At 46.8% G+C, this 13,657-nt stretch overlaps 5 protein-coding genes across 5 annotated transcripts; 2 read left to right on the plus strand and 3 right to left on the minus strand.

Moving 5' to 3' along the window:
• Positions 1-353: 353 nt before the first annotated feature.
• Positions 354-3,203, minus strand: EDB93DRAFT_1132562 (kinase-like domain-containing protein). The gene is made up of 10 exons (XM_041449002.1): positions 3,092-3,203; positions 2,425-3,043; positions 2,311-2,366; positions 2,152-2,263; positions 1,926-2,105; positions 1,632-1,877; positions 1,402-1,578; positions 1,282-1,356; positions 1,007-1,231; positions 354-952 (listed from the first exon to the last, which is right to left on the minus strand). Exons 2-10 carry the CDS (start codon positions 2,935-2,937, stop codon positions 623-625), a joined length of 1,914 nt encoding a protein of 637 aa, XP_041310007.1. The 5' UTR covers positions 2,938-3,043; positions 3,092-3,203; the 3' UTR covers positions 354-622.
• Positions 3,204-3,622: 419 nt separating this feature from the next.
• EDB93DRAFT_1239507 (uncharacterized protein) lies at positions 3,623-4,125 on the minus strand (the record flags this gene model as incomplete). The annotated part of the gene is made up of 2 exons (XM_041451641.1): positions 3,623-3,886; positions 3,934-4,125. 2 exons carry the CDS (start codon positions 4,123-4,125, stop codon positions 3,623-3,625), a joined length of 456 nt encoding a protein of 151 aa, XP_041310008.1.
• A 1,280-nt stretch (positions 4,126-5,405) lies between these two features.
• EDB93DRAFT_1102243 (uncharacterized protein) lies at positions 5,406-7,740 on the minus strand (the record flags this gene model as incomplete). The annotated part of the gene is made up of 10 exons (XM_041447183.1): positions 5,406-5,496; positions 5,564-5,733; positions 5,787-5,981; positions 6,222-6,368; positions 6,421-6,807; positions 7,017-7,148; positions 7,204-7,241; positions 7,289-7,339; positions 7,406-7,456; positions 7,686-7,740. 10 exons carry the CDS (start codon positions 7,738-7,740, stop codon positions 5,406-5,408), a joined length of 1,317 nt encoding a protein of 438 aa, XP_041310009.1.
• A 264-nt stretch (positions 7,741-8,004) lies between these two features.
• On the plus strand, positions 8,005-11,325 carry EDB93DRAFT_1320123 (uncharacterized protein; the record flags this gene model as incomplete). Its single annotated transcript, XM_041454902.1, has 6 exons — positions 8,005-8,029; positions 8,324-8,853; positions 8,906-9,196; positions 9,251-10,943; positions 10,993-11,072; positions 11,152-11,325. 6 exons carry the CDS (start codon positions 8,005-8,007, stop codon positions 11,323-11,325), a joined length of 2,793 nt encoding a protein of 930 aa, XP_041310010.1.
• A 1,477-nt stretch (positions 11,326-12,802) lies between these two features.
• EDB93DRAFT_1268109 (uncharacterized protein) lies at positions 12,803-13,518 on the plus strand (the record flags this gene model as incomplete). The annotated part of the gene is made up of 6 exons (XM_041454274.1): positions 12,803-12,837; positions 12,878-12,912; positions 12,970-13,147; positions 13,201-13,301; positions 13,355-13,416; positions 13,468-13,518. The coding sequence occupies 6 exons, from the start codon at positions 12,803-12,805 to the stop codon at positions 13,516-13,518; spliced, it is 462 nt and encodes a 153-aa protein (XP_041310011.1).
• Positions 13,519-13,657: the final 139 nt, after the last annotated feature.

Consider the following 13,657-nt stretch of genomic DNA (forward strand, 5'->3'; position numbering starts at 1 on the left):
TCTAGAACACCCTCAACACGTGCGCCTTCTGTAACTATATCAAGAGCGCCATCTACCACCGTGATGACGAGGACGCGTTCTGCAAGTGCATTAGCCACTGGTACGAAACTCCAAGTAGGTCCTGCAAGTGGGAAGTTTGGAGCACAGCCGAGGACAGGTGCACATGTGAAGAGTGGTATGTCAACGAAGAAGGCAGTTCAAGAAATTGGGATTGTCTTTGAGGATAGCTGGCAGGAAGAGGAATTTAGGTTTAGCGTCTAGGTTTTTGACCTTCTAAATCCTGTATACAATACGAACAAGTTTGCTGTCTCGTTGCCTATTGCCCATCGTCTTGAAGCACACAAATTGCTTTCCGTTGATTTAGTTTGTCTAGACTTGTCATTCAGATATGTTCTGATTGCAGTGAAGATATCAGATAAATGTTCTTAAAGCCAAGAAGCAGCTGGTACACGGACAGATCACAAGACAAATGAAGAGATGTACTAAAAGGCTTACTGCCACCGCTGCAGTGAGGCATGTGCATGATGCTTCAACATCGGGTACGGCGTGCAACAGAAGGTTTGGTATACTTGATTCTACGTCAGGCAGCGAAATCAGCATCGGTACGAAGTTGTGGTGCTACTCATGCAAGAGAAAGAGGGTCAAAATCAGTCAATGCTGTGGTACATTCCGTCAGAAAGTCGAGATCCCACTCCATTTCCGCAGGTGGTCTGTCCGTGCTTTTGCCTGCCATGTGCATCTTTTGCGACATCCACAAAGAGGCTTGGTTAGCAGTAGCTCGAAGCTTTGGATCCTGGTGCCACAAATTCTGGACAAAATCCCACATGTCGTCATCCAGTCCTCGTTGAAGGCACACGTTATCCGTAGGACGCAAGGGACGGCTTCCCATCATGAAATTGGCATCCACTGCCTGTGGGGACAACTCCCCGAATGGTCGTATACCATTGTACATCTGAAAAGGGAAAGAGATCAGTCCATAGTTAAATATCACCACCGGGAACCGCACCTCATAAGATATGCAGCCAAATGCGAATATATCACATGGGCGTCTATCCAGGGCTGATAAGAGACGTGAATTTGCACGTGCCTCCAAAAGTTCAGGCGCCATGAAAGAGGGGGTTCCCGCAACAGAGATTATGGTGGTCTGAAGCTGAGCTTGAGAGTCTTGCGTGGTTGCAAGGCCGAAGTCGGCCAAACACGCACGTCCGGAGGATGTGACTAGAATGTTGACCTTGTAACAAATCTTCAGTGGCGTTCTCAACGATCAAGGCATCATCATACCCCTTTCAGGTCGCCATGCACAATTGTAGGTTGCATTCCATGAAGGTATTCGAGACCTCGCGCAATGTCCAATATCTGACCATTTCAGTAAACACCGGAAGCCAGAATTCTATCACTGACCAGAGGTGCACGATCAGCGTCAGTTCGTTGTAGATACGCGTTCAAATGTCCATTCTTCATCCAAGGAGACACCAGACAGGTCCTAGGTGCACCATCATTAAGATGGAATACACCGTAGAATGGCAGGCAGCTAGCATGCTGGATGTGATACCAAACGACTGCCTCGTTCGAAAAATCCTACAGGCCCTTATGTTATTCAAGCTTCCTGCGTGCGCAAGAATCATACTAACCTTGAGAAACTGCTCGGTGGTGCGGCCGACAGCCTGAATCTCTTTCACGGCTACGAAGCGACCGAGTAGTTCACCTTTAGAAATTACTCCAGATCCACCATGGAGGTTGGTTGGCTCCAGGTTGTCGATTCGGCGAAGCTGCAGGCTTTGAGGAAAATGGCTTGACTTCTTCGACAGTTTGATGATAGTATCCAGGAACCGACATTTGTACCATCCTTCTAATTGGTCTGACTTCATTACGAGTAACTACGAGCAAATCAGCAACGAGGGCATCGAAAATGCGTGGGATTTTACTGTCTGCAGTAAGTCTAGCATAGACTGGGCCTTATCGTCTTTGAGCGCCATTAACTGAGAAGTAGCATGTGAGTCGGTCGAACAACCAGCAATCAAAGCCCCAATGTCTTGAATGTCTAGCGGGTGTAGTCTGGACTGACTGTTGAGAGATCGGTTACAGACGTGCAACTTCACTTGAGCCTGAACAAGATCAGCTGAATACACAATAGGGAAGGCAAGCGCCGACCTGGCTCATTATTCCAGACAACAAGTCCTTGATGGCCCTGAAATTTATAAGACACCACATGTTGCCCTGTGACGTCCAGTCTCTTCTCATCTTCTCTAGGTCAACCAGCAGGCTACAGCAACGTCAGATCAGACAACGAAGGCAGAATCTGGAATGTACTTCGGCTTGTCAGGGGTACAAAGATTAAGGTGCGTAAACACATGCGCGTACAAAGTCTATCCATAGACACTGTAAGACCCACTGCGTAGCTCCATAACGAATGATCTCACTGACCGGTAAAATGGGCATGCACCGCATCCCTTTGATGCATGCCTGTCCCGCTGCTGTGTCCAAGCCCTCGAATTCATCCACCAAATCCTGTACCTGAAACCTCACTGAGTTACGAAGATGCTGTGTAGGGGTTTGGGGAGAGTCCGTTCGGTGATTACGGGATAGCGCAATGTCGTCGATGGTCGTTGGTGCGGGAGGCCGATCAGGATTCTGCTGCTGCCAAACAGAAAACCGTGTGCTCGGAACTGTACTCAGCGTAAGATCGGATTCTGTGCTCAGCGTATTGGTCGATTCAGAAGGAACGCTTGTCAAGTTGCCTGTGGACGAGCTAGGAGAAACTGTTGATCGCTGCGAACCATCATATGCATCATGATAACCAAAGTTCCTGGCATGCAACGCCTGGAAATTTCTTGCAAAAATGTGGTTCTCTCGAATATGATGATTTAGCTCCCGAGTCGCCATAACTTTATGACAGTGAATGCATTGTATCGAAGGTACGAACCGTGTCACCGGCATAATACAGAGAGAATGGCTATTTTCGTTCTATATGGTGTGATCACGGGAGACTATCACTGAAGGAAGACGAAGAGAATCGAGAGTCTAGTTTAAGCACTTTGAAGTGCTTTATATGGCTGTGAAGACTGCTGTAGCCAGAGCATCAATTACTTACAACAATAAGTATAAGCACACGGATTGCAACGTTGAAATTGGGATGAATACGTCGCAGCTGCATCCAAACCGAAGTGGCATAAGCTGAACCGTATACAATACAAGCAAGATAATAACAAGAACTGTCGACAAACTGTAGCAGCCGGGATGAGCGGCAGTCTCCGAGTAGTCCGGAATTTACCGAGCCACATAAGTTCGACGAAGTTTTTCATTCTTCCTCGCCGATTCCTTATCACTCTTCCACTTTTACTCATGGGGAAGGGACATTATTCTTCGGCATAGAAGGATTTCTACAGCTTCACTTTCGCTAGCAGCGCTATGCCTTTTGTTCTGTACATCTGGCGATGATGGTCTTCTAGATAGTGGTGAAAGCTACAAAATACCAAACTGAATCTATATGTTACCTATTTCTATTACGCCCAATCTGACTCGGGTCTCCATGATGAGGTCACCGTTATTCGTTCATCGCGATCCTCACTGTGTTAGCTGGGCTCGCGGATCATGCTTTTGAGGATGATTGCCTGCCAGAAACTCAGCTCATTCGAACGCCAAACATGGGAGCCAAAACATACGCCGTGACGCTGAATTTGAGCGACGTGAAGACGATCGTTAGCTTCACGACATTGCCAACAAGTTCGGACCACCCTCGCTCATCGAGGATGACCATATCGTCATCCTCTTCGCCATGTTGTCGATAGAATCGACCATAGATCGTGACCTCGGGCTTGTACCGAAACTCAGATATCCACCAGTCTTCTTTCGTGGCAAATCTGGTTATGAACATATCGACTGCTTTCTGCAATTGTTTCAGATCATGAAAAGTCTGGACGAGGGGGCGCTTGCCCTGTAGCTCATGGCTTGTAACGCTGCTCTTCCAAACGCACGTTTGTCATTTCTGCAAGTAACAATTACCTGCGGAGGGATGGACGTCGCAGTAGCAACAAATTCATGTAGCGTGTGTAAAGCAGAGACAACATCACCAGGCAGGGCTGTGTGAGCTTGGGAGGACTGTTGAACAGATTCCATCCGACTCATGGTGTCCGCAAATGAATAGAAAACGGCAGTACGGCGGCGCGGCCACAAGTTCACCACGCTGTGAATAAGATGCACATCCGAGTTAGACCATGATGATAGCACGGGAACGAGGCGTGAAGCGCCTGACTACCGTGAGTGACTAGCAGGAATTTTCCTTTCGAATTCGAATTTCTATTATATACGTAGTGATTGACATCTTTTCTCTGGCTAGAAGTTCTACGTGGTCCGGCGATTGGGCAAAATACCCTTGACTCTTCCGTTCAGTTGCATCGTTTGCGTTTAGGCTCTTAATTAGGGAGAGAGACGTGTCACGGCAACCGAATTCAAACGCTTTCCCTGCTTTGAGTAAGTAATACTTTTTTCCGCCGTTTTGGCGCTGTGTTTACTAAATGTCACTGGAAGAAAACACGGCAAACCTGGGATCCAGCTTCCCGTTGAAATACGAGTCAGTATTCAAGTTCATATATCATGATGCATGTCAATAACATCGTTGTCATCCAGAAAAAGGAGCGACTATGATCTTCCTTCCATCAAGGTCTGACTGAGGAATTTCCTCCCTGAAACTTCCTCCGGTAGCCCATGGCAGCGGGCCGCACAAGCAGAGTCGATCTTAGGTCATATCATGATGTACGAGCTTCGGATTCTGCCTACCTGTCACTGGCACATCGGCGCAGGCGATTCTGCTTGAACAAATCTTACCCGCTTTCCCAACCAAGCAACTGAATTGAATTCCTGTGGGTTTGGGAGCAGGGAATCACAGATGAAATAGTGGGGTCGACGAAGACATGTCAGACCTTTCTGGGCCGGCCCTGACCTTGCATCGACTGAGTATACTCTATGATTCAACCCTACCTCGTTTTCCCAGCCATTATCCGAGGATCAAGCCGGTAAAGAGTTTGAAGCCGGTATCATCAGGGAAAGCCTCCTCAGCTAAATTTTACTAATTCACTGAAATTCTCGATAAAAACAACAAATTATCGTGGATTATCGACTTTAGAAAAATTATAATGTTTATACTTACTATTTTACTGCCTTCTCCATAAGATATAATCCCGAGCAAATAATGTATAATTTTGTGAATTTATTTGATATTCTAGGCATTTGTGAACTAAATGTTGTGAATTGTGGAAAGAATATGTTGAATTTCGACGAGAAAATCACGCGATTCAGACAGTATTACAAGAAAACAAAGTAGCATTTGATTAAAAGTGAGTGGATAGATCGGCGAGGGGGATCAACAAATCTGCGCTATTTACGGGTATAGACCAACATAGTAGAAGCTAATCCTCAACCATGCCATCGAGGTCGAGTAGTGCCAGTGCATCTTCATGCTCAGTGGCCAGACGATCATTTCCCTTCCGTTTCAACACCCTGCCAGCAGCGTCAATATACAAATCGAAGCGGCGGCACCACGCACACCAGCGAACTTAAAACTTACTGTACAGCTCCATAGATATCGGCCATCAAGTGGTGAAACTTCCCAGGTGCGTCCTTCTTCAAGTCCTCGAGGAACTTCACATGAAAGACATAGGTTTCACTGAATTGATTCCCCGTGAAATTGAACTTTCCCGGCGAACCAAGTGTTTTCCAAAAGAGGGCAGCGTAAACCTTTGAAAAAAACGAGTCAGTGCCGCTCAATGACCTAGGGGAATGGACATTACTGATGTCGCGACCAGCGCCAGCAACGGAACAGGTATTTCGGGGCGATTGGCCTTGTTGTTTGCAATCTTGACGAAGCGCTCCGCATATTTGACGCCAATGGACTTCGTGCCGTTGAAAACTCCAGAGTATATGAGGAAGATTAGTAGGTCACCCTGGTAGGGCTTTTTCCCGATAGGCGAAGGTTCATCGTTGAGCTGGTGAAGAAAGAAAGTTAGTAAGAGCTGTGAGGCATGGAGGTGATGATATGTAGAAAGGGAATATGTTAGCGCATAGGAAATTGGGATAGATGATATGTAGAAAGGGAATATGTTAGCGCATAGGAAATTGGGGGTAGATGATATGTAGAAAGGGAATATGTTAGCGCATAGGAAATTGGGGGTAGATGATATGTAGAAAGGGAGTATGTTAGCGAGAGACCAGGGCATCAAACTCACATCGAACTTCAAAGCATATATATATGCGTGCTTCTCCATGAGTCTTTTTGCCTTGACTACGCTAAGACCAAGGCGAAAGTAGCTGTCGATGTTGGCGCATGCAACCTCTTTCAACTCACGGCGTAATAACGGAAGGCGTGGCTCCACCTCAAGGAAAAAATGTTAAAGATAAAAGAAATTGTGATGCCAAAGGACTTACCAAACTACCGAGTTGAGCGGCATACTTCGCATCCGCTTGAAGACGTTGTTTAATGGCGTGTAGGCCACGTTTCTCAGCCACTGTAAGCAAAGATTGCAGCGAGACTTGGTTTTTGTCGATCAGTTCAGGATAGGCATCAACAAAGACAATGTGACACTTGGCGTCCACAATCGCGTCCCGGACCACTCGTCGAGTCTCCTGGTTTTGATCGAGCAACTTTACCTTACCAGACTCTGTTCGAATGAGAGAAGCAATGCTGTGGCATGCAGCGGAGGTGAGTTTGGGGTTGGCGCTGTCACTGGAGTAGAGTTCTGAATCCCCGCAAGTGGTAGTAGTTTCGTCGATGGACTCTGAAACAGCGTTATCGAGATCACGCCAGGTTGGAGTCTAGTAAATGAGTCATTAACTGAATTGTGTCCAAAAAGATGAATGAATTTGAACTCGCCTCCGCAGCTTGTTTGAGTTCTCGAGCCGACTGAGATTTTCCATGTGAATTTTGAACACCCTTGACGTTGTCAACGACAAGCAATTGAGGGACCTTCAATTGTGAGTCACGCGACTCAGATAGCGTGTGAATTAAGTAATCTATCACTGACCTCATCAGATAGCATCATGGCGGTGGTCTCTGGTTCCTCTCCTTCACTCTCCTCGTGGTCAGCGTCCGAACCATCATCATTGACCTGTTCATCGGAGTCAAGCTCGTCAGACTTGGACAATGCAGACACATCCTGCATTGCGTATGTTCGACGGAGTTTGTGAGGTCGATACACGCCTGCTACGCACTTCTGAGTAAGACTGCCTCTTTAAGCGCCAGTGGATAACTAACCTCGAGGTTTTTCAAGTTCAGGTTCCAGGTCTTCGTCCTCACCACCGCTAGACTCAGCAACATCCTCCTCATCTGTGAAGGTACGCTGGCGCTCTGTTGTATACCGTGAGGTTAGTCTAATTGCTATGACTCATCGTGTAGAACCAGCAATGCACTCACTGTGGGCAGTCACATGTGGAGGCGGATCCACTTTTGTGCGCTGGATGTTCTCTGATCAAAGGTAAGTGTTTAGTTCATGTACTGTAGGGAGGAAAAAAACTCTTACTGTTGGCGCTTGGTGCTGATTTTTTTCTGTTTCTGATAGATACTGTCGCCGGGACCCGAGCTTCCTAGTCGAGTTGGCGGGGACGGTTTATGAGCTTTTTTTGTTTCTTTAGGCTTCCAGACTGATCTCGCAGGTGAGTATCAAATATTCATGTTAGGATGGTTGCATACTTACCAGCATTTTCCATAGCTCTGGTCTTGGCTTTTCGCGGCTCTGATATGAAGCCCATAGTGAGTACTGTCTGACTCTGAGTTTACCAGTAGCCACTTACCACGAGAATTAGTAGGTGCGGACATGGTAAACTAGATAAAAAAGACGGGAGGCTAACAAAGGACTGTGAATTGTCAAGACGAGAAATTGGGAGGGAGTTGAAAGGTTTGAGGGCGCCGTCAAGGTTTTTAGTGTTTTTCAACATCGGGGGCAGTTCAACTCAACTGGCCCTGACTTTAGTTTCGGTGAGTTTCTCAATGTTTACCTCAGACTGACCCTCAAAATGATTAGTGCTGTTTTACTAGCTCGTACGTTTGCACAGCAACACGGATCTTGAGCTTGCACGTAGCCCCCTCAATCCCTCTGCTCACTCCTCGAGTCCGTCTGATCACTCGAGTCCCTCTGCTCGCTCTTCAAGTCCCTCTGCTCGCTCTTCAAGTCCCTCTGCTCGCTCTTTCGATCCCTCTGCTCACTGCTCCCACGTATGGCAACACAATGCCCTGGTTGCGGCCGAGATGATCTCACAGTTACGGGTCTCAGTCAGCATCTTGCCAAGAGCAGCAGCCCACATTGTCAAGCGCTGTACCGTCAGTCACGGTTAGAAATACCTCGAGCCAATGAAACCGGTCCTCACAACGAGTTGGAGAGGTCTGATACGGAGGAAGGTTATGGTGAGGATGAATTTACGTGGGCTACCGAGCAAGGCAGCGATGGCGAAGGCGACGGCGGCGGTGACAGCGATGGTGACTCAAATGATGGTTTGATTCTCGAACATGAATGGGAGCCTCGGGTCGAAGAGCGAGAGGATGATATGGCTCATAACGACGCATACCAGGAAGATGAGCACGGCGCTCAATACGATGAGCACGTTGCTCACCAGGACATTCAAGCACGTGCGCAAGGGCAGCACGGATGTGTGGTTGTGGCTTACCCAGATCCGCGCGCTGGTCGAATCATCAATCAAGCCAACTGCCGTGCTGCAAATGTGGAATACGGGGCACACCTTTCTAATGCAGAGAGGGATAACGTGTATCATCCGTTTGCTTCTAAGATGGATTGGGAGGTCGCAAGATGGGCCAAGCTGCGTGGACTCAGTTCAACATCGTTATCTGACCTGCTCGCAATCCAGGGGGTAAGACATGCCATTTATTTATACATTTGTCTACATAATTAAATAATTGCAGGTCAGTGAACGCTTAGCGCTCTCTTTCAAGAACGCAAATGAGCTGAATTCAATGATCGATCACGAACTTCCGACCAGCCGGCCGAAGTTTAAACGAGAGCAGATCGTTGTCGCTGGAGAATCCTTTGACGTCTATTATCGTGACGTGATTGAATGTGTCAGGTCACTATACAGTGATCCTGACTTCGCGCAGTATCTTTCGTTTGCCCCCGAGCGGCATTATACCGATGAGAGTGAGACTGTTCGTCTCTTTCACGATATGCAAACAGGTAAATGGTGGTGGGACACGCAGGTACGTTGGGTCCATAGTATATATGATATGTGCTTGGTACTTACAACACTACAGAAAAAGCTCGATCAGCGCCGTCCAGGTGGGACCATCATTCCCATCATTTTATCGTCCGACAAAACGCAAGTAACGCTGTTCCGCAACAAGTCTGTCTATCCGGTGTATCTCACAATTGGGAACATCCCGAAAGAAATCCGACGCAAGCCGTCATCTGGTTCCTACATTCTACTCGCTTACTTGCCATCAACACGGCTCGAACACATAACCAACAAAGCTTCACGCCGGCGAACTTCGGCCAACTTATATCACGCATGCTTGAGCCGTATTCTCGCTCCACTCAAATCTGTCGGACTAGATGGACTGCATATGGCTAGTGGAAATGGTGATGTCCGCCGTTGTCATCTATTATTCGCCAATTTCATTGGCGACTACCCAGAACAACTCCTCGCTACTGGGATCAAATTTGGAGAGTGTCCGAAATGCGATATCGACGCTGACGAAACGGGTAGCAATACAGCGCCGTTTCACTTACGAAAACTTGGCGAGGTGCTAGATGCACTCGCTGCGTTCGCTGAAGGGAATCTGCCCTTTGTTCGCGCTTGCGCTGCGGCGGGCATCAAGCCAATTGTCCATCCTTTCTGGGAAGATCTTCCGTTCGCTAACATTTTCCGTGCAATCACTCCAGATGTCTTACACCAGCTGTATCAAGGCTTGGTAAAGCACCTCGTAGGATGGTTGACGGCTGCTTGTGGAGCCGCCGAAATTGACGCTCGCTGTCGCCGGCTTCCTCCAAACCACCACATTCGTCTGTTCAGCAAGGGGATCACTGGCCTGTCACGCATAAGCGGGACTGAACATGCTCAAATCTGCCGCTTCCTCCTTGGTATCGTGATTGGTATCCGGTTGCCCAACAATTTAAACGGAAACCGACTCTTACGTGCAGCACAGGGTCTACTCGACTTCCTCTATCTTGCACAATATCCGTGCCATAGTTCAGAAACCTTGCAACTACTGGACGACGCACTCGATCGTTTTCACGATAATAAGGACATTTTCGTCGAACTCGGAATCCGACACAGTTTCAACTTACCGAAGCTGCACGCCACCCGCCACTATCATCTCATGATTATCATGTTCGGTACCACAGATAATTACAATACAGAATACACTGAGCGGCTCCACATCGACTACGCGAAGGATGCTTACCGGGCCACGAATCATAAAGACGAATTCGTACAGATGACACGCTGGCTCGAACGTAAGGAAAAAATTTTACGCCATGCCAAGTTCGTCAGCTGGCGACTTACTGGCGCTCAACAATTGAAGCCTCACCACTCAATTCCACCCGATATGACTTTCCGCCGGCTTCAATCGATGACGAAGCACCCTAGTGCAAAGGCCGTCAGTATACAAAAGCTCATTGATGACTACGGCGCTACCTATTTCCGCGAAGCACTCGCACGCTATATCACACAAGTCAGCCACACCAATGATCCAAACCCCCCCCATGGTCTTGCACTGGATGTGTTGGCCCACGACATTCATCTCCCATTCCGAACTCTCCCTGTTTTTCATAGAATCAAGTGGCTGTCAATAGATTCTCGCGGTCACGGCAACACGACAGTCACGTTGGACTCTGTCCATGCCAGACCACGACGGAGCTCGGGTACTCATCCGCTGGCTCGCCGTTCGGATACGGCTCTTGTGAGCCTCGGTCCAGATACAGATGCTGTTAGTGCCGGTATTCAAGGTATGTTTAGCAAGGTGACACGTCACTCACGATTGACCGAGTCAACTAGGGTTCCGTGTTGGGCAAGTACGAGCCGTCTTCGCACTTCCAGCCAAATCAATACCACTCCTCTTCCCACCAACAGTCGAGGTGCCCAACCACCTAGCTTATATCGAATGGTTTACTCCATTCCTTTCTGCTCCCGATCGACACCACTGGACTTTACAAGCTTTCGCGATCCATGGATGGTGGCGAAAAGGTGGCCAGTGTCGTGCCATTGGCAAACATTGTGCGCAGTGTCCATCTCATACCGAACTTCGGCGCTGTTGTCCCACGAGAATGGACGAGCGACACCGTCCTCGATGATTGTAACTCATTTTGGTTAAACTCAGTATTTAGATAGATACACTTTCTGTATTTTCAAATAATTCTGACATTTTTCAAAATAATTCTGACATTTTTGCGTGATTTATTTCATACATCTTTATCTCCTCAGTCTCTTTCTTTATAATACTTGGAATTTCAGACTATTAGATAAAATTTTGAAAATCACAACGTTTTTCTCAAATTATAACGTTTTTCGCTCGGGAGGGTTTTCCTGATGATGTTTCTCGTGTTCTCGCAGAACGTATCTCACAGCGTTTCAGGTACATGGCCCCATCGCTAGGCTGATATGTCAAGGCTCGTATGTATATCCCGGGATTCAGTCGTCGTCCAGATAGGTTTTAAACATCATTTTCAAAGAAGGAATATCATGGTGCATGTTTCATATTCTATTGAGTACACCATTGAAAATTTCTGGCATGCGTCAAGTTAGTGTCACTTGACTTAGCCACTTCGTCGTCGAATGTCCAATTTATACGAATCGAAGGTACTACATGTGGACAAACATTAAAAAATGTGTAAAGTAATATCAATGACGCCTAAAAATCTTCTGCGGAGTATTCGCTGTGGGATGTTTGAAGACGAGCAACCGAGCTGTTGCAAACACTACACCATGATCAGCCGATCGAGTGCAACTATGTAGCTATTTCTGAGATGTCACAAGTCACACCCGGATCACCTCGAACTTGAAGGTAAGTGTGTACCATCTTTACAGTATTCGACGTCCTATCTCACCTTTGCTTTGAATTTGTATCCTGTTACTTGTATATCATTGGGACTAGAACACGTGCGTATAACATTCAATACATGATCAATGATTTCTTCGGCTCACGAGATACTCATCAGCGCTCTGCTCTCAAAGAAACTGATGAGCATGTCGGTGATCATGGCTGCGATATTCTAATGACAGCTCTTCCCTCAGCATGAATATAGTCAGGGAAGCATAGCCCACGATATTCATAACCAAGCTGCCATACATGTGCATACGAGCTCGTTGGGCATACGCCAGATGACGATCGATAAGCCATCGAGAGGTTCCTGCCACATATGGTAAGCTGAGGCATCATGGGAACTGTCCGGCAAACGAACTCTCAGACTTTCTGACAAATTTCGTTCGGACTTGCTGAGCTCGAAGTCAAAGTGAAGTTTGATTTAACTAACTTATTAGTTCAAATCTCACAGAAGACTCACTTAATATTGTCGTCGTCGTCGTCTCGAGCTCATTACTGGCCAATCATGATTTTAGGTCAATTTTCTGCTTCGGTATTCGTTGACAACGAGCCACTGCCGGAATATAAAGAAGTCAAGTCCGAAACACGGGAAGAGAACTCGATGACTTGTTGGATTGCGTCAGAAGCAGGCAAGGTATAGTATTAATCATACTTGTGTACTAATGAAAAAATTCATGTCCACCATAAGGAGTTCGAAATCAGGGGGGAGGTTTTAAAGCCGCAGCCCAAGGGTGTCTGGTCATCTGCCTCTGCGGATGATTTCAAATGTCCTCCATGGGTCATGCCGCGACACTGGACAGGTACAGTTGAATTTGACTGTATCTCTGACCAAATAAGCAGCAGAAAACTTATGTTCGAAAATATAAAGTTTACAGGTCAGTACATGAAATAGTGTCCAGAGCTTGTTTCTAACTAGTGATACTGCACTTCAGATGACGACTCAGTGCTCGACGATCGTTCCAGCAACATTGGTCAAATTATAATAAGGTTTGACTGCGGGACATTTACCAAGACAAGGTTGGCAAGGAAGGGAGTGTCTGCTAGGTCAGCGACACCTGAAGAGGTTGAAGTGCACGAACACTCGAAGAAGGGCCGCCGCCATCGAACTGTGTATGTATCATTTTATTGCATATGTCACTTTCTATAACTGTTATTTGGTTCAGTCTTGGGAGAACCACACCAGATCCAGAAGAACAAATGAGCTACAAACAAGTTTGGGACGACCATCCTGGCACGGTGTTTACCTTCAAATTTACTTCTTTAGGTGGGTCATTTCTACTACATGTGTACCCAACTCATGCTAATCCCCAATTTCAGACAACCTGTGGGCAAAGGGTATTGTAGCACGACCAATTGATATGCAGCTGAGAGAGTTGAAGGTAACTTTTTGTTTTGGTGTTATCCTTTCCTTCTAACTTATTTTCTTGAAGTCATCTTCGTCAGGAGACCAGAAACTCTCACCTGTGAAGTTGAAAGCTTAATCAATCTCGAATCCGTAAGGAGTGCCACTCAATATAATTTTCTTTGTACTCCTTGCAAATTCACGGCCGATGTAGCATCTTTATTCAATTTAGTGTAGTACTTCTAATATGCATTGTACATACTTATTCCGAGCTAGTT

This window comes from Suillus bovinus, assembly GCF_016758785.1.
Source record: "Suillus bovinus strain UH-Sbo-P2 chromosome Unknown EDB93scaffold_13, whole genome shotgun sequence".
In the NCBI taxonomy this organism is placed as follows: domain Eukaryota; kingdom Fungi; phylum Basidiomycota; class Agaricomycetes; order Boletales; family Suillaceae; genus Suillus; species Suillus bovinus.

Bases quoted from the DNA above. Each gene is read 5' to 3' on its own strand.
- EDB93DRAFT_1132562 (XM_041449002.1), bottom strand. From the start codon at position 2,937: ATGCCGGTGACACGGTTCGTACCTTCGATACAATGCATTCACTGTCAT. The intron at 2,264-2,310 runs GTACATTCCAGA...ACGTTGCTGTAG, and splicing joins TGTACCCCTGACAAGCCGAA to CCTGCTGGTTGACCTAGAGA. The intron at 1,357-1,401 runs GTCAGTGATAGA...TGAAATGGTCAG, and splicing joins ACGCTGATCGTGCACCTCTG to ATATTGGACATTGCGCGAGG.